Source organism: Camarhynchus parvulus, chromosome 1, assembly GCF_901933205.1.
Source record: "Camarhynchus parvulus chromosome 1, STF_HiC, whole genome shotgun sequence".
Taxonomy (NCBI): Eukaryota; Metazoa; Chordata; class Aves; order Passeriformes; family Thraupidae; genus Camarhynchus; species Camarhynchus parvulus.
The window spans coordinates 104,591,552-104,609,459 of record NC_044571.1 but is presented as its reverse complement, the minus strand read 5'-3'; the positions used below and the strand labels follow the sequence as shown (position 1 = coordinate 104,609,459).

Here is a 17,908-nt window from a genome sequence, read left to right as displayed (position 1 = left end):
ATAATACAATCTAAATGTACTCTGTGTCAGTTTGAAGCCATTGCTCCTTGTCCTGTCGCTCCAGGCTCTTGTAAATAATCTCCATTTTTCTTGTAGGCTCCTGTCATGTGGTGGAAGGCTGCAAGTTACCCTTAAGCCATCTCTGTTTGAGGCTGAACAATCCCAATTCTCTTAGCCTTTCCCCACTGGGGAAGTGTTCCACACTTCTAATCAGCTTGGTGCCCCTAGTGCATTTTCATTATGTAGTACATAATTGAAATGTGAACTGTGTAGTGAGGCCACAGATCCTGTTTTCTCCTCCTAATGGTTGGATCATCTCATTCGTTCCTGAACATACAACTTTATCTGTGCTTGGAAATGGAAAAGGGTTGTTTTATCTTCTGAGTTTTTAAGTGCTTGTGTTGCAAATGCAAATATTTGGATGTTGCCATGAATAAAGCTGAAGTTTACATGTGCCTCTTCAGAAGCTGCAGAGAGGAGAAAATAAACAGATCAAAAGGTGGCTAATTTTCCCCCCAAATTTATCTTCGCTGTAATTCAGTATTAGTCAGTTTATGAGATTTGCCTTGTTAAAAAAAACATTTGTGTAATTTAGCTTTTTGCTTTGATTGTAGGAAGTTATCAGAGTTTACAGTACTGTCGTGGAACTAATTTGGGTACAGTATCTCACTAAGCTGATAGTAGTGCAGATCCTTTTCTGCTTCACTGGTGCTGGCAGAGCTACTGAATATGCTATTGTGTGAGGTTATAAACCAGATAATCTTAATTGGCCATTTCCTGAGAGCAAGGGAGAGATGGCTGAAAAAGGAGAGACTTGGAAATAAGGGCATGCATTCCTAATACACAAATTTGGCTTCCATCCAGGAAAATGGGAGAATTTCCTGTTAGTTAAAATCTTCCAAGAGCTGAAAGCCTGAAGATAGAGCGCCTACATACCTCAGGGAACCAGAGGAAAGGGAAAGGCTGGGAATAGCTTGTGCATGAAAGCCCCAGGGGACAGACTGCTGCATGATGTGGTGGGACTGGGGGGTGTGAACAGCTGGATCCAGGGCAGCCATACCATCTCCTTTGTGTGGCCAAGGACTTGGGGCACCCTGCAGCAGCTGTACCAGCACAGGCTGGTGTTGGAGATCAGGTCCTGGGGGCTTTTTAGAGTTGAGATAAATGCTGTTCAGGCTTCATGGAGAATGTGTGTGTGTGACATGTGTGCACATACAGAACCACAGAATTTCTAGGTTGGAAGAGACCTTTTAAGATCATCGAGTCCAATCTATCTTCTAACACCTCAACTAGATCATGGCACCAAGTGCCAGATCCAGTCTTTTTTTAAACACATCGAGGGATGGTGACCCCACCACCTCTCTGGGAAGATGATTCCAGTATTTGACCACTCTTTCTGTGAAAAACCTCCTCCTTAATTCTAGCCTGTATCTTCCTTGGCGCAGCTTGAGACTGTGTCCTCTTGTTCTGTCTGTTGTTGCCTACATACATCCTAACACTGTAGATATTACTGGAGTCTTGACTCACTTAACTGGAGGATCTCTGCTAGAGAAAAGATATGGAATCAGTCATGTCAATTTGAGGATGGGATTGCAAACAGAAGTGGGTACAGGCAAACCTGAAAGAATGCAGGTGGATTTCTTAGCACCTGGTTCTGTTGGAATGATCTGGTTTGTGTGTCCATTTGAAAAGAGAGGCTGCTTATTAAACTGAATTAAAGTACAGTGAGGTATAATTCAGAATTTGAACCTCTGCTGAGGCAAGGCTGGAAAAAACAGGGAATCAGGAAAGAGCTGCATTTGAAAAGATACAACAGCTTTTTTATGTTAGAACAGGTAGTTGTGATCTGAAACTTCCCTCACTGTCCTGATTTCATGAGCATGCGTTGGTGTAGGTACTTCAGACACTTGTAAATACTTGTCTGCTGCCTTCTTCATTTCTTATCTTTGTTTTAGCATAGGGTGAGCTCTTTTGGGTATTTTTGGTTATAGCCTGTGAGTGAATTATTATTATAATTGTTTTATATATCTATGTAGTTTTAGACATATGAGGGTCTAGATGCTACAGTCACTTCAACTCAAGTTAGCCCAAGCTTCTTGAGCTTTTAGGGTAAATGTAATCAGAATGAGCATTAATAGGAGTAAGGAGGGTGGTTTGCTTCATATGTAGAAGTCTGTCTGTAGTATTAAATATTTCTTACCATACAGAAGAGACTTAATTGCTTAGCACTAGAAATTGATCTCTAAGCTTCAGTCATGGTTAATAGTAACATAAGTTTTCTGTATGCCACAGTAACCAGAGCTAAAGGAATAATTATTCAAAACAAATAAAATTTAGCCATTTTGACTTTGCAAAGTAGTACAGATGCACTAAATAAAGTCATATCAGGAATTCAGTAATACAAGCTCTCTGAATGTGGTTGCAATTGTTTCATAAGAGTCTTAAGTGAAAAGAAAAGGAAAAAGAAAATTGAATCTCATCCTCTGATAGTGAATGAGGAGAGGGTTTGACAGTTGCCTGCTCTGCCACTTGTAATGAAAAGAAATAGAATTACTTGTGTTGATACAGTTTCATGGGTAATAACATACTGCCATTATAACAGTGAAGGAGATAATGACAAGTTAAACATCCAGTTGCAAAAGAGATCAGTGCATATAGTAAAGATGATGGATGCAGTTACATCAGATCTGTGAGGATGAGGGCAGATGGTGAATTTGTGGAAGAGAAGGCTACCAGTTGGAGATTTCAGCTGCCTTATGCAGTTTTACAATTGTTTCTGAAGATTTGTTAGTCCATTAGCAAGTATTAAAAGAATATGTTGATCAGGTGAAAATAATGTCAATTACACTGCTCCTAGAAAGGGAATGTGTTCATTATTTAACTTCTGCATAATTTGAAGTAAGTCAATTAGAAATTAGTGGCAACTTGTCCACATCTAGCTGAAGAAACAGTCATGTCTAAACCAGACAAGTGCTCCAAAGCTCCATTTAAGGTGTTCAGGAGAACTGTTAATTTTCCTCTTAATTCCTGTCACTTCTATCAATGGTGCTTATGGATTCTCCATGTTGTTCTTTTAATTACCAGTTAGAAATTCTGGAGTTGAGTACCTTAAACTCTTGACCTTAAAAAAAGTATACTTAGATACTTAAATCATCTCTTGATGAGAAAGGAGCATCTCTGGGTGCAGTTCTGATCTGTTAAATGTGTATGTCCATGGGAATGGGGCCTTGAAACACAGTTTTTATGCTGGAATGCTGAAATGTGGATGGAAACTACAGATGTCTAAGTTTATAAGTCACAGCTGTGCTCATAAATTAACAGCCAATATTTTGAACTGCTAAGAGATTGTTTGTTGGTAAACTGTCTCTTCTGTCTTTTCCCAGTCTCTGTGAATGATGAATATCCTCCAATCAGCCTTCCCAAGTGTTGTGTATATTGTGGAAGATACAGAAATCTCTTATAACTTGTTTTTGTAATAATTTACACTGAAACTATTTTCTGTTTTGTTCACCATGGTGTTGGTGGCAAATAGAAAAAGAAATGCATTTTATTGCCTTGCCCTTGAATTGGTGCTGCCAATTTTAATGCTGTTGTAATTATTTTTCCCAAATACTCTATTTAATTTCTTTGGTTCTTGCCAGGCTTAGGGGCAGGAAAGCAACTTTATGGGGGAAACAAGTCATGGCTTTGTACAGTGCTATGAAATGCACAGAGTAAACAAATGAGGGGGTGAGGGATGGGGATAGAGTGGGAGTTTGTTTTCCTGCATCACTTCACTTTTCTTGTGCCAACAGAAGGGTTTTTAAAAGGAAAAGAAAAAAGAAAGAGGCAAATTGGATTGTTAGCAGTGTCTCTTAGGATCATAAATGAAGGGAAGATTGTGTATGTAATTCATAAACATCCTGAACTATACGCCTTCTATTTCAACTTATTAGGGCATGAAGAAGTGCCTGCCAGGTTAATTTCTCACTGGGGAATTCAGCATTCATGCAGATCTTAATTTCCTCCTCTATACAAAGCAGTGATAAAAGAAGAATAAGGGTATTTGAATATTTGATTCCAGATAATTCAGCTAAAAAATAAGTCTTTTAGAAGAAGTTGCAAGACAATTATAGTTGCTATTTTGAAATGAATTTGGAGACTAGCAGGAGAATGTTTATTTGTTCCTGATAGGAATTATGCTTTTTGTCATGCGAACAAAACCCTGTACTTTACAAAAATTTTCTCTTTCATAGACAAAATTACTGTTTTGAGTTCAGGATGTTGTGGGCAAAGAATAAAAAAGAAAAACCATTTGCAAATATTTTTTCTCCATTTCCCATCTGCCAAAGGAGCAATTGAATTTGTTAGTATGGAGCAATGGTCAATGCTCTGTTTTTTCATGGTTTTAATGGTTAAGATGCTTTTAATGGTTTACAGGAGTTCAAAGATTGTTCCAGCTTAGTGCCTGCTTTTTGCTTCTGTGATGGGATAGCTGAGCATGACCAGAGTGAATCATCTGTTGGCTCTAAACAGGGGTGGGACCAGATTTTTATTTAAGTAAAACAAAACCAAGCCTCAAAATTCTTATAGAGTGAATATTTAAGAGACCCAGAACTTGTTGTCTGTTTCTAATTCCAAGTGTTGCTTTAAACTCAGTCATGGGTGCTGACTTCTGTGATTTGGGAGAGTTGGATTCAACTGGTCTAGAAAGGCAGTTTGGATGGATTCCTTAAGTTCTGTTTCAGTATCAAGAAAGTTGTTTTGTTTGAAATTTTTATAGTATTTCTCTTAAAACCCCTTTAGTGGCCAGCAAAGTTGAATTTCTGGGTTTTGTGTTTGGAATGATTAGGAATTGTTTATGTTAAGGAAATAATGGGGTTGAGAATAACTGGGAGTTAAAGAAGTTGGTTTTAGTGGGTGTTCAGTCAGCTATTTCCACTACTTCCACTGGAAACCAAAGCTATGGAGTTTTATTTGTTTAGGAGGGCCAACTGTGGCTTTATATGGGCTTCTTAAACCCATGTTCCATAAGCTTACCAAGCAAACACACCAAAATGCAAAATCATTACATTTGGGAATTAATGATTCCCAAAAAAGTGCCCAAATTCCAGAAACTTAAGACAAACTCAAGTAATGTAGGTTCTACCCCTTTGTGGTGCATAAACCTCATATGGAGATGCCTTTAATGTTTGTAGAGGAGTGTACTCTGTTAAGACATGGTTTTGCTGTTTTTTGGCTTTAATCTTATTTCAATGATCTGTTTTCTTTTTAGCACCAGCAAACATTTTTAAATCAGCTGAGGGAGATCACCGGTATCAATGACATCCAGGTACTACAACAGGCACTGAAGGTAAGATAAGTGACTAGTAGCTGAATGAGCCTGAATGCATCTTAACTGCCTGTGAAAGCCATAAATCCAACCCTTTCTTACTCTGTCCCTCTCTTCCTTCCCTTCTTTCCCTTCCTTCCTTTTTCCCTTCCCCGCTTGAATTTATTTCAGGGGGAGAAAAAAGCTAATAGTGATTGTTTGTTCACTTTGCATAAAATCTTGTTCTCTTTTGGTACTGACCTGAAAATTAATCAAGTGTTCAAAAATGAAAAGACAGGACTGGTATGGCTTGCCTTTAACCTTTGTGTGAATTGTTTTGGGATGCATTGGTGCTGCTACAGATGATCAGCTCCTGAGGAACCAAGTGGTGTTTTCTTGCTCACTGTGTAGAATGAAGAACTGCTTGAACTTGCCAATCTTTGCTAATTTGGTATTGTTTCAATGTTTTTTCAACCATTGTAATTTATTTCACAGCACAGAAGAATTCTTTGATGCAAGTGAAAAATGACCGGTCTCTCTGTATTTTTTTTATATATATATATATATACAGAATATATATATATAAATATATATAAATATATAAAAAAATATATAAAAATTTTAAAAATGCTTTCTCTGCCTCAAGCAGAACTTTTTAGCCATTAATACATGGTAAATGAGGATTTAGTAATTTAAATTAAAAATACATATCTACACAAAAACAGGTAGTTGTTGTCATGTGCACAACTGCTTTTCAAAAGTTGGGATCTCTAGCTTTAAAAGTGAAACTGTATATTTTCAGAAGAATTCGTCTCACTCCTGTTAAGTCTGACTCCAGTGAATGTGCTGATTTGTTGGGAGATTGACCTAGACTAGAAGACTTTATTTTTCTTTCCTGAAATAAGTGAAACACCACCAAAACAATTTTTTTAAGATGTTTTATCTTAATTTTGGTTAAAAATAGTGAAATACGCAGACTTGGTTACATTTGCAAACTTTGTTTTTGAGTCAGTATTTTGCCTGACACTACAATGCCTATTGATTTGAAATTGCTAATTATGTCCTTTGCTTTTAGGAAAAATTAAAGAAAGGGTGAGGAGACTCTCACTTGTTTTGTTTTTTTTATGCTTAAAGGACAGCAATGGTAATCTGGAGCTGGCTGTGGCTTTTCTCACTGCGAAGAATGCCAAGGTTCCCCAGCTAGAGGAGGCAACTTACTACCAAACAGCCCTTCCTGGGAATGACAGATACATCAGTGTGGGCAGCCAGGCAGACACCAGTAGGTATCTTTTCTTTTCATAAGTTTAATTTAAAGGCATGGGAAATAAAACCTTGCCTGTGACATAACTATTAATCTGCAGAGAATTCTTACTTGTCAATTCTTAGATTATTATGTATTCTCTCTCTCCTTATTTCAGTGGGGTTTTTTTTTTTTTTTTTAATTTTTCATTTATTTGAGCTACCTTTAGGCATTACCTTTACATATATATATGATACTGATCAAAGGGTGAGTAACTGGGCTTTCCATCTTTTTTTACCTTTTTTTTCCCTCCCCCATATTACAGGTTTTATTTTGGGGTCATGCAGTAAATAATTTAAGGCAAAAGCTGGGTACTCCTCTGTCAAAACAAAATTGGAGAAGAGTCTGTCATTGTTTGTCTTGATATGTTAAAGCTTAATATTGTTAAGAGTAGCTCCTCCCTGACAGGAATGACTTTCCCAAAGGGAGATGTGGGAGGTTAAGTGTGACTTTTCCTACTAAAAGAGTAGGTATTTTATATATTAAATTAGCATTAAATATACCCAATTTTAAACAATTTCATTTAGTTGATATAGGAGGTCCCACCTGATTAGATTTCTCTAAGTCTTGCAGGTTCTAATCCTCTGCTTTAGTGTATAGTTATTTTTATGGGGAGAAAAAAATAAGTGTTCTGGAAATAAATATAGGAAATAACATAGAAGTAAAAATCAAAGTAAGTTTTGTAGTGGGATTGATATCTGTAAAATCTGAGCTTTTTGATGCTATAGTTACTTTACACCACTTCCAAATGCAGATAGAGAATACTTTAATTATATATCAGTTCTTTGGCCATATATCTCGTACAACTATACAGGTTTTATTAAACAAGTAGGATTATTAGTGCCTCCTGCAGTAGGATTTTTTCCTCCTTTGTTTTGCTCATGGTGTCTTCAATGTAAAAAAAGTTTAGTTAGATTTCCTTATCAATTGTACAATTATCTTTTGTCTATAGAACCTTGACATGAACTTTTTAAACTTTTTTCTTTAATTAGAGATGAATTTATTCTCAGCATGTCCAATCTGAAAACTGCATTTAAATCCTTGGTATTATTAGCAACCCTGTATAAAATGTCCTGAGTGCATTATAGATAGTTGTGTTATCCATGAAGTAAGTTGTGGTGAGTGGCTTGGGGTTTCTTGTGTATTTTTTCTTTTCACTCCTGTGGAAAGAAAACACACAACCTTCCCCATGTGTTTAATTTTCAGTGTCAGAAGATTGCCATTGAAGGAATGAAGTCTATTAAGAACACACTCAGCACTGTGTCATAGTTTCTAGTACTGACAACCTACTATGGCAGTGGGAATAGTAAGCTGGATTCTCTTGGAGTCTGTGTTTAATTAGATTTAATAGCAATCCCATTAATAGAAGTATTTAGTTTTGCTGTCACTTACTGTGCTGTACAACCTTACTGAAGAAATGAGGTGACAAGGGATACAAGAATCCACATTACCCATGGCAGATGGTCAAATTGAGAAGGGTAGGTCTTGAGTTGTACGTTCCAAGGTGAATTTCAGGATTCTCTTCTCTGGAGGGCTGAAGGCAGATTCCTTACAGTTAAACAGCACAACAAGTCAGTGATCAAGAAACACCAACTGCTATGGGAAAAGTAGGTTTTGAAATTTTTGTTAAACATCTTTAGTATCTGGTCAGGTCCTCACTGGCAACAAGATGAGAGCCCTTAACCAGTACTTGCTGGTTTAGTTAGACTGAAAACACGTTGAGATAAAGGCATCTTTGTGAACTTTTCATCATATTGGAGGACTTAAAAAGCAAGAACTGAACACCTACTGCAGAACAAAAGTCAAAACCAGTGTGACCATGGAACCCACCCCCCCCCCCCCCCCAAGCTCCTGTAGTGATTTAGTGAATGCTTCTGGAAGAAACCTTTCCTTGTAATGTGCTTGCCTGTAATTATTTGGATTCTAGATTTAAAAAATGCAGTGCACCAAAAAGGCCAAGTCTCAGGGCCCTGTGTTAGTTAATACTGTCACGTAAGGGGGTGTGAAAGGGCAGTGACTTGTGAGGAGAGAATGGGAGGGTGGGCACAGGATGGGAAATGTTCAGCAGATGGCTTTGACCGTCACTGCTCCCTTCTGCAAAAGAACACGTTAGCAGTTCTCAGTGGCTATGCTGAGTTAATGACAGGATCTTGTCTCTCAAATTTGACTCCCTTTATTACTCCACATAGGTATAATTACATTAATTAATTAAAACTCACCCTTACTGTTCCTTACTACTTAGGTACCTCTGTGTGTTTGGAACTTGGGATGTTAAGAGTCACTGAGCTTTGTGGTCCCGCCAAGTTAAAACATCCAAACTGGGAATGAGAGAGTCACAGATAAATACTAGAGCTGTCTTTTGTGCCACAGAAAACCTCCAGCCATTTACAAAGGCTGTTGAATGTATTCCTTGCATAAAGATGTATCAGATATGAGCTTGACTGACTGCATTTCTTTGATGTGGTTACCTAGTTAAAGGGGTAAAATGAAAATGTTACTGTGTCCCATAACAGCCAGAATTGTGCCGTGGCTCTTCCAAAAGCAACACTGGTCATAAATAGTTTGAGAGTTGCAGCCAGGATGGTAGGAGGTATAAGGAGACCTGGTTTGTTTTATTACCAAATGCAACATTTCAGCAGCTGCAAAAAAATAATAGGTTTTCATTAAACCTGCTCCATCTGTTGAATAAAGACTGACTTGCACAACCAGTGTTACTCATGATGCTTGCCTTTTTGTCTGTTCAAAATGGCATGTGCAAGCACCTACAAATGTAGTATTTTCACATCAGTTAATCTGATCCTTTTGCAAAGATGATTTTAACATTTTGACTTTCTTTTCCTTCTTGCACTCTGTGAAGAGAAAGTGCTTAAGCATTAGGTTTTCAATGTACAGATGTACACTTTTTAGTCCAAGGTAATTTCAACGTTTAACTTGGTAGAGGAAATCTTAGGCCTTGTACTTAAAGAAAAACAAAACAAGTTTAATAGTACTTCCAAATATTTTCACTTTATTTATTTCTCTAGGAACCTTTTTATTCCCATTTGAAGTAATTTTGTGTATTTTCATCTGTGGCCGCACAACAGAACTGTTGGATTGCTAAGAATGTATCCATTTTCTTCTTATTATTGAAGGAACTGGAAGAACCCAGGATTAAAGGAAGGAACAGAGTGAAGAGGTGTATTTTGGAAGTTGTGTTGTGTTCCAATGAAACAGCTGTCAGGACAAATTCTCTCCTTCCCTTCTTTTGAAAACACAGTTATTTTTCATTAGAATTGAATTATTAGTCTTTGCAAATGCACATTCCATAGCCAAAACAAAAGATTTCAAGCCCTTTTATAAGGGCATATTACAGTGTAACTATGAAATGCCACACAGCAATTTGAGGATTGTAGACTTCATGACTTCTGGCTTTTTATATCCTACTGTTCATACTTTGAGCCTTTGCATATGTCTCCAAAGTCACTCAGCCCTTTCCAGTCAGGTAGAGTTTAGGCTCAATGGTACCTACATCCTTCTGAAGTGGTGTTTATAAAACATTTCTTACTGTTCCATTCTAGAGGCTCTGAAAAGTTTATAGGGTAATTTCTTTTGGAGCTTCACTGCCCCTGCTTTCAGACTCCTAGTGTCTTGCCTAAACCTCTTTTGCTTCAGGTTAAGTCCTTTACTCCTTGTGTGCCCCTGTGGAAATTATAGCACGCTTCATTCCTTTTATCTCAGATGACATGTTGCATGCTTGAAGACACTGTATCAAAAGACTTCTCTCAGATCTAAATGAAACAGCCTAAATTCCTTTCAAGTATATGGATGCATTACCTATACCTATTGTAATTTTTTTTCTTCTCATCTAGGCCTTCTTTAGTATGCTTTTTTCCTGAGCTGTGGCACTCAAAACTATAATGAAGACATCAGCTTAGTTCTTAAGAAAAATAGGTGAATCTCTATAAATATCCACGTAGTACTCTGACAGAAGTGTAACACTTCCTATTTTCTTCAGTGCTGTGATGATGTGAATTGCAGATTGAACATGAGTCGGCTGTAGCTCCTGGATCCTTGTTGGCACAAGTCCTAGTCAGTCCTCATTCTCTAGCTGTTCATTTATTGTTTCTGTGAGTGGAATTTGACAGTGGCTTCTTCTGTCACATTGCCTAACTCAGCCATCTCTATATGTCTTCATGACATTTCCTTCTATTTCAAGGATTATTTGTGTCATCTCCATCCAGGTTCCAGGGAGTTTTGCCAGCTTGGTATGTCAAGGTCCCCGCTTCAAATGTCAGGAGTCTTGTACCTTGAGGTCCTCTTTTCATCCTACAGATTCACTTGTTGCTTTGTGTCATAATTGCCTCTCTCCTTCCCCATCAGAGTGGGAGTCTTCAGTTTAAGGTGTTATAATTACAAGATGTTGTAAATACATCTGAGATGAGGAAGCTGTGGGATAGTGGTGGCCAATATTTACAAGCTCTTGCACCAGTACAGCAGTTGGAGTTGGCTGAATTGCTGCAGGGGTGCTGGGTGCTCTCCCCACATGCAGTTTTAACCAAAATTGGCATATACACCTAAATTCCTTCAAATCTTCACCTTAGGAGACCATTGTGTGTGAATTTAAAATCACAGAATAGGTGGCAGTAAGTAGGATCTTGCTTAGCTCTGCTTGTAACAAATAAACCAGATGTAGTCTTAACTCCCTTTAAAACACTTTTATATTGTTTATGTGCTCAAATTGGAATGTTACTGCTGAATTTGCAGACTTGGCACTGCTCTGTTGAACCCATCAAGGCTGCCCCTTCCTTTTTCTCCCTGTTCCAGTGTTGTTACATCACTGTGGATGTTTGTTGCCTATCCCTGAATTCAATTGCTACTTCTGATCTGTCTCTCATGCTGAGTTTCCCAGCCTACTTAAGTTTGAAGTTCCTACTCTCTGCCTCCTCCTCGTATAAGTACCAAGTCAACAACACAATAATTATTTTAATGACCTAGGCAATAAACAAGTAAGAACCATTTATTTAAATGGTTAGAAATTTCCTAAGTAAACAGATTAATAAGCTGTTTTTATTTTAAAAGGAAGATCTAGGGGGATAGATATATTGTATATTATATATATATACACTAGTATTTGACCCAAATTTCAATACACAACTTAAAATTGTTTTGTAGAATTACAAACAATGTCAAACTCTCTGAATCTTATGTATCAGAAGGACACATTATTATATAATAATAATGTTGTAAACCAAGAATAAATTTCTTAGTAAAACAGATGATTAATTATGAATGTTAGTTTTCATTGAATAAACACACATGCACTAAACCAGACTGTGTTGATGAGAAGTTTCTTCACTTATGGAGAATTTTTTCATAAGCAAACTTTATTTCGTAGTCATGGCCTGGTTAAGAATGTTTGCATTTTCTAAGGCTATTTGACATTAAAGTAATAAGTACCTTTATGAGGATGAGCCAGTGAGAACTGAAGTCTTCTGTGGTCTAAATGAGAGGAGTATTACAAAGCTGACATGTGTAAGTTAAAGTCAGGTAACTAAATTTGGACAAGTGGCATTAGTCCCACACCTTTATGAAATGCATCCTTCAGCCTATCACAGAAAAAAAACTTGTATGTCTGATAAAAACTTTGAGGAAAAGTCATGTTTATTGTTTTTCTTCAAACTCATACTTTAAACAGTAATCTGTTGGTCAGATAGGAAACTTCAGGAGCTCAGTTTCATGAATGAGTTCTACTACTCCTAGCTGCATCATTAACATCCCCATGCAAGAATTTATCAAACATGAAGATATTTTAAAATAAAAATGAGAAAAAAGGAAAAGTACACTAATTTAATGTATTATGTACATTTGTATAATGTATAACCATCTGAAAGGAATGCAAAATGTGGAGACAAGGTAATATATATAATTTTTTTTTGTTTGTTTTTAGAACAAAGGAACAAAGAGTTTAGTCTCAGACTTACCCTTCTTTTGTGGCTTCTATTGAAGTCTTCTTTATTTTCTTATGATTTAGGATTCAAGTTGTATGTGAGGTGTTGCAGCTTAATGAATTACTGTGTGAGCTGTAAAGACATTAGCTTAAATGTCAAAAACATTTTTGTTGCATTTGCTCTGAACTAAAAGCTTTCATGAAATAGGTTACCATGGATGAGCTGATATTAATAAATGTATTTTTTGACATAAATTATGCTAGATAAGCCCTCTGTGACTTAAAGTGATTGCACCACTCACATGTAGTGGTAATATCTACGAGTGAGTCTTCACTCTATTGTCTTTTTTTCATGCAGAGCAGGAGCAATGTATGGATAGAACATTTCTAAAGAGAATCCTATAGTGTCTGCTCCAAAACCCTTGCATGCCAAAACAAACTCTTTTAGCTCATCTGCTTTTGGAAAGCAAATGGAAGTAAAAGATTTGGGGTTTTAATATTAAAATTATGCAACTTCTGGTAATACGAATGGTAATAAACTTTTAAACACATAAGGTGGTGGTATAGATTAATAAAAGTTAGAGAGCTAAGGAGTTACAAAGAAGTTGAATATTTTAATGGAAGTGAGAGTTGGAGTTGATCCAGTTAGATTTTTGTATAATGGGGGAGGTTTTATTAAATACATCATTTTCACCTACATTGAGTTCTTTTCTAAAAAATAGTCCCCATATAGAGAAGCTGACTTCTTAATCTTGCTTTCTTTATTGTCATGTAAAAATGTCATCACTCTTACCTGCCTAGAGACTTGCTCAAGGAACATTCCTCTCTGTAAGGAAGTGACCAGAGCAATCCCATCAACATGTGTGGCTGCTGGGTTGTGACCACTATTCCTTCTTACTTTGAGAAATACAGCTTGGCTCCAGGGAAGATGAGGTGCTGTGTGTGGGGCTCCTTGTAAATGTGCAGAAAATACAACACAAGCACCACATTTTAGAACAGAATAGGCAGTGTGTCTGTGTCTGTGTGGTGAGGGGATCCTCTCATTTGTCAACCTTTCTGGTCTCCTTCTGCTCTCAGGCAGTAGGACAGAGCCAGGTTTGCATGTGACCCAGGCTGAGGTGGTATTTTTGACCAAATTTTGTTATTCTCAGCATGGCAGCATATTTATCAAAACTTCTCTGGGGGAGACTTCTGCTGGTGGTGGTTGCAATTGCTTTAGTACTTCTGAAGGAGAATTTCAGGCATCTGAGTTGAAGTACCCTTCTGTTACACTGGAAGATCTAAGCTGAGTGTAGAAGGCCTAAGAATAAAATTAGGAAGTGCTGCTTTTATAGCAATAGTGTTTTTCCATACTTCTAGGTCAGGACAGATTGCCCAGTATACTCTGCAGGTAAGAGTGCTCCCTTTAAAGGCCCACTAAATAAAATAGAAGTTCAACCATTATTTGGAGAGAAAAGGGCTGAGTTTAAAACTAGGTTTGAAAATGCTGGTGTTAACAGGAATGTTTCTTTACAACTTCTTCCTGGTTTCAGCTTTTTGCACAGACAGGTCATCCCATTTTCTGTTTGTGTGTGACTATGGCAATGATTTTTGTATACTAAGTTTAGTGTTTTGTTCTGATCCGCTGAGAAACATCCCAAAAAAGAAAGCCCAGGGGAATAGGGGAAGCTACAGTCCCTACAGCAGGCCAGCCCATGCAGGAGGAAAGTCAGAACATAGACACACAAGCTTTTTGGAGTAATTGGGTTTGCCTGTGGAAGGAGTAATGCTGACAAACCTCTTGTCTCTCTTTGTGAGCAGTTGCCAGTTTCAAATCTCTTTCTCCCAGAGCTGTTCAGCTTCTAATGGCCAAACCCCAGGCTGGAGACAAGTCCCTTTCACAACTCCTTGGGTAAACTTGGCCTTGGAAGGGGGAGGCTCAAACCAGCTGGTGCTCCATGTGTGTGTGCAAATCTGATATTGCACACAAGTGTCTCTTTCGCACTATTCCTTTCTTTCTGTCTGACTTGGAAAATGAGACTTCTGACCCTGAATAACCAGTGACCTTGACTTTTTTCAAGGTCTTGTGCCTCTGATGGACATTTCTGTAGGCTCTAGCTGCTCTAAAAGCTTGGCTGTGCCTGATGGGGACATGATTCGTGTTGTGGTGTGTAGTAGGATCCCACCTGAATTAGGAGCAGGGGTGTTGTTGCCCTCAGGAAGTAAGGAAGTTTATGGGGCATGTCAGTCTTTGATCCTTTGTATAATAAGAGCTGATGAAGAAGGCAGAAGTAGAACTGTTTTCAGTCAGTAGTCCATCCAAAATTCCCCATTTATCCAAGTATGGATGCTCATTTTCTCTCCAGTATTTGTTTTTTTCATGCTGAGATGCGATAATTTCAGTAGATGAAATTGGATTTAAATATGTTCAGAAAAGGAATGCACAAACAGGATAGAAAATAATTAGGTTGAGTAAGGAACTGTTCCACTTGTTATGAAACTGTGTGAAAGTATTTGGCTTACCAGGGTACAAAAAATACTTGTAGAATTTGGGGCTGTGTTGGCAAAACACTGTTACATGTTTCTTCATGAGGAGGAAAAATCAGCTATGCTCAATTAAAGTATTCTTTTTAAATAAGGTCCTCTTCATCATGTGTTCCCTGAAGCAACTGATCTCGGTAGCTGAAGTAATGCATTTAAGTGTATTGCTTTAAGAGGGCTTTCAGAAAACATGTATTCCTAAATTTGTCCCTTAGCTTTGTGAAAGTTAAGAACGTTAGGAGCAAGGAGAACCACAGCCCATCGTGTCAGGAGTGAGCTGCTGAGGTTTTTATTTGGCTTGGAGGCAGAAGGGAGCTGTTAGCAGGGTTAGTGGTCACAAGAGTGTAGGGCACAGGAGGGATGGACTGGAATGGTGCTCAGCAATCCACGTGGGCTCTCTCCTCTACAGTAAGAATTACCTTTCATTCTGTTTCACTTTTAATTTTGAGAAAGATAGTTTTGCTTTTCAGATGTGATTGATCTCACTGGAGATGATAAAGATGATCTTCAGAGGGCAATTGCCTTGAGTTTGGAGGAATCAAACAGGGCATTCAGGGAGACTGGAATAACAGATGAGGAACAAGCCATTAGCAGGTAAACAACCAACTTATATAAAGCAGAAATTAAATTAAAGAGTTGGAGATTGGCCTGTATTGCTTTTTTAAACTTTTAACAAATAATAACTTGTTTACTTTTACTTATGCTACTGATATGCCTGGCTTCAGGATGCTGCTTTAATGTATTGTATGTTCTACACTGGAAAATAGTCTATTATGTGTGGACTAGGATTTAATAAAATGTTTCATATTTTTGTATTTCTTTAAATATGGAGGAAGTGGATGGAGATAGAGAATGTGTGGTCATATTTAAATAGGAACTAAACCCAGAAGTTTCTCTTGTGTATCAGGTAAAAAGCAACAAAACCAAAATATAAATTAAGAAGCCAATAAATAATTTGTCCTGTTTTTTGCAGTGTTCATTTTATAATAACATTTTCTTCCCTCTTTGCTAAGGATGAGATTGAGGGAGTGGGTATTAATATTGTGACTTGAGGACACTAAGAGCAGCTGCTCTATTTTAGATGAAGAATGTTATTAACCTATTTAACAAATAAGATTTTGAGTTTGGCTTTGAGTGAAGTTCTGGATTTCAAGTTTTATAAACATAACTCTCTCAGTTTGGGTGTGATAAGAGTCTTTGAGCTAACTTTTGGTCAGATTTTATGATAACTTTTTGTACACTGTATGTTCTTTGGTAATGTTGATACAATTATGAAATATTTGGGACTTGAACTAAGCTTGGGTGTAGGGTTGTGTGGGAGGGATGATGTTGGTTCTTTTTTTCCATCTGTCACTGGCCTTGGGAGGAATGTCGAGTTTTTCATTTGTGGCTGGCCTTGTTCTAAGGGAAACAGGCAATGATTTGATCCTTGATAGAAGGCAAAGTACTACCTCCTCATAAAAGACCGGTTTTATAAAAAAATAATTTAGATGGGAGAGATTAACCATGATAATTCTTTGCCTCAGTTCATTGTGTTTGACAGGCTAAATGACTTATTAGAAAATTCCTTCTCTGAGAATATGGATATTTTATTCCTTCATTTGTATTACTTTATCAACAATAATTTTCTTTTCCCTTTTGAAATATAAATATGCTAATTGTGAGAATAAACATACTCCTCTGCCTCCCCATTTGTGATAAAAGTCATCTTGTTATATGAATTTAAGATAGCATATTTTAGGAGGGAAAGGTGGGATGAAAGGGGTGTATATTCTCATTAACAACTAGAAGAAGGATTTGAGGGGTTGGTTTTTTCTAAAACCTCAGTATGTGCATGTATGCAAGAGGATGGTGGAAGTTCTGTCCAGTTTTTTTCAGAAGGTCAGCTCTTGCATGTTCCTTTTTGAAAGGCAGAATTGCTGTAATTACAGAGTTGTGATTTAAGCAGGCACTCAGAGAGATGGACCTATTTCTGGAGATGGAAAATTTTCTCCCTCTTTTTCTTTACCCAAGCCTTGACTGCTTCTGCTGTGCTCAATTCTTGGGAGCCTTGAAGATTTCGGATTTTTGCTGTAGACTTTGTTTTTCACTTTTGAAACTAAACCCCCCCCCTCATTTGGTCCTATCTGCTTAGCCCATACTATTATTAGTATTATAAATACTTAGTATTTAAGTATTATAAATACTTTAAACTTAAATTACAGTATATATCTTTCTGGCTGCAGAAAATAACAAAGGATGCCTTTTTTCTGTGTTTACAAAGGCATCTAGACAATCTGGTTATTTTCTGAGAAAATGTAGGTCTTATTAAACAGAGACTCACATCTAATGGCAAAATTGTACAGAGTAACATGTGCAATGTCAAATGAAGAGCTTGTTGCAGGTCATATCCTCCTTGGTGCACTGCACCACATTTTCTATGCTTGCTGGAGGGTTCTTTGGATCATTTATTGCACAAATTCATCTCACAAAGCCATGCAAAAATATTCACTGGAAGATCCATAGTATTTCATGACACAAGGAAGGGAATGGGACTTTGCTTGTGAATGGAGGCAGAGAAGAATGAGGATCTTGAAGATTTTGGCAGCATTGAGACATTAGATCAACTCAGTAATTTAGTAAGAAGCACCCTGAGCTGATGACAGATTATGTCAGTGTTGAACAAATATAGGAAGTTCAGAATTCTTGAATTCTTAATCCAAACTGTTCAATTAGTCTCCTTAAGGACAGAACTTAGACTGGTTTTATTACAAAAAAAAACAAAAGAAAAAAACCACCCCACTTTGTAGTTAACACCCCACAGAAGAATGTTGGCATTCCAACAGAAAGTGCATGATCTGTGCAGAACTTCACAAAACAAAAAATAGAACGC

The 17,908-nt window shown here is 37.4% G+C and overlaps 1 protein-coding gene across 2 annotated transcripts in view; it reads left to right on the top strand.

The window, feature by feature from the left end:
- USP25 (ubiquitin specific peptidase 25) overlaps positions 1-17,908 on the top strand; it is an 88,323-nt gene that overhangs the window by 16,094 nt on the left and 54,321 nt on the right. For both annotated transcript variants that reach the window (XM_030958751.1, XM_030958838.1), the window contains exons 2-4: positions 5,255-5,332; positions 6,425-6,569; positions 15,507-15,630. In XM_030958751.1, the coding sequence (XP_030814611.1) occupies positions 5,255-5,332; positions 6,425-6,569; positions 15,507-15,630 (347 nt within the window). The remainder of the gene's footprint in view (positions 1-5,254; positions 5,333-6,424; positions 6,570-15,506; positions 15,631-17,908) is intronic.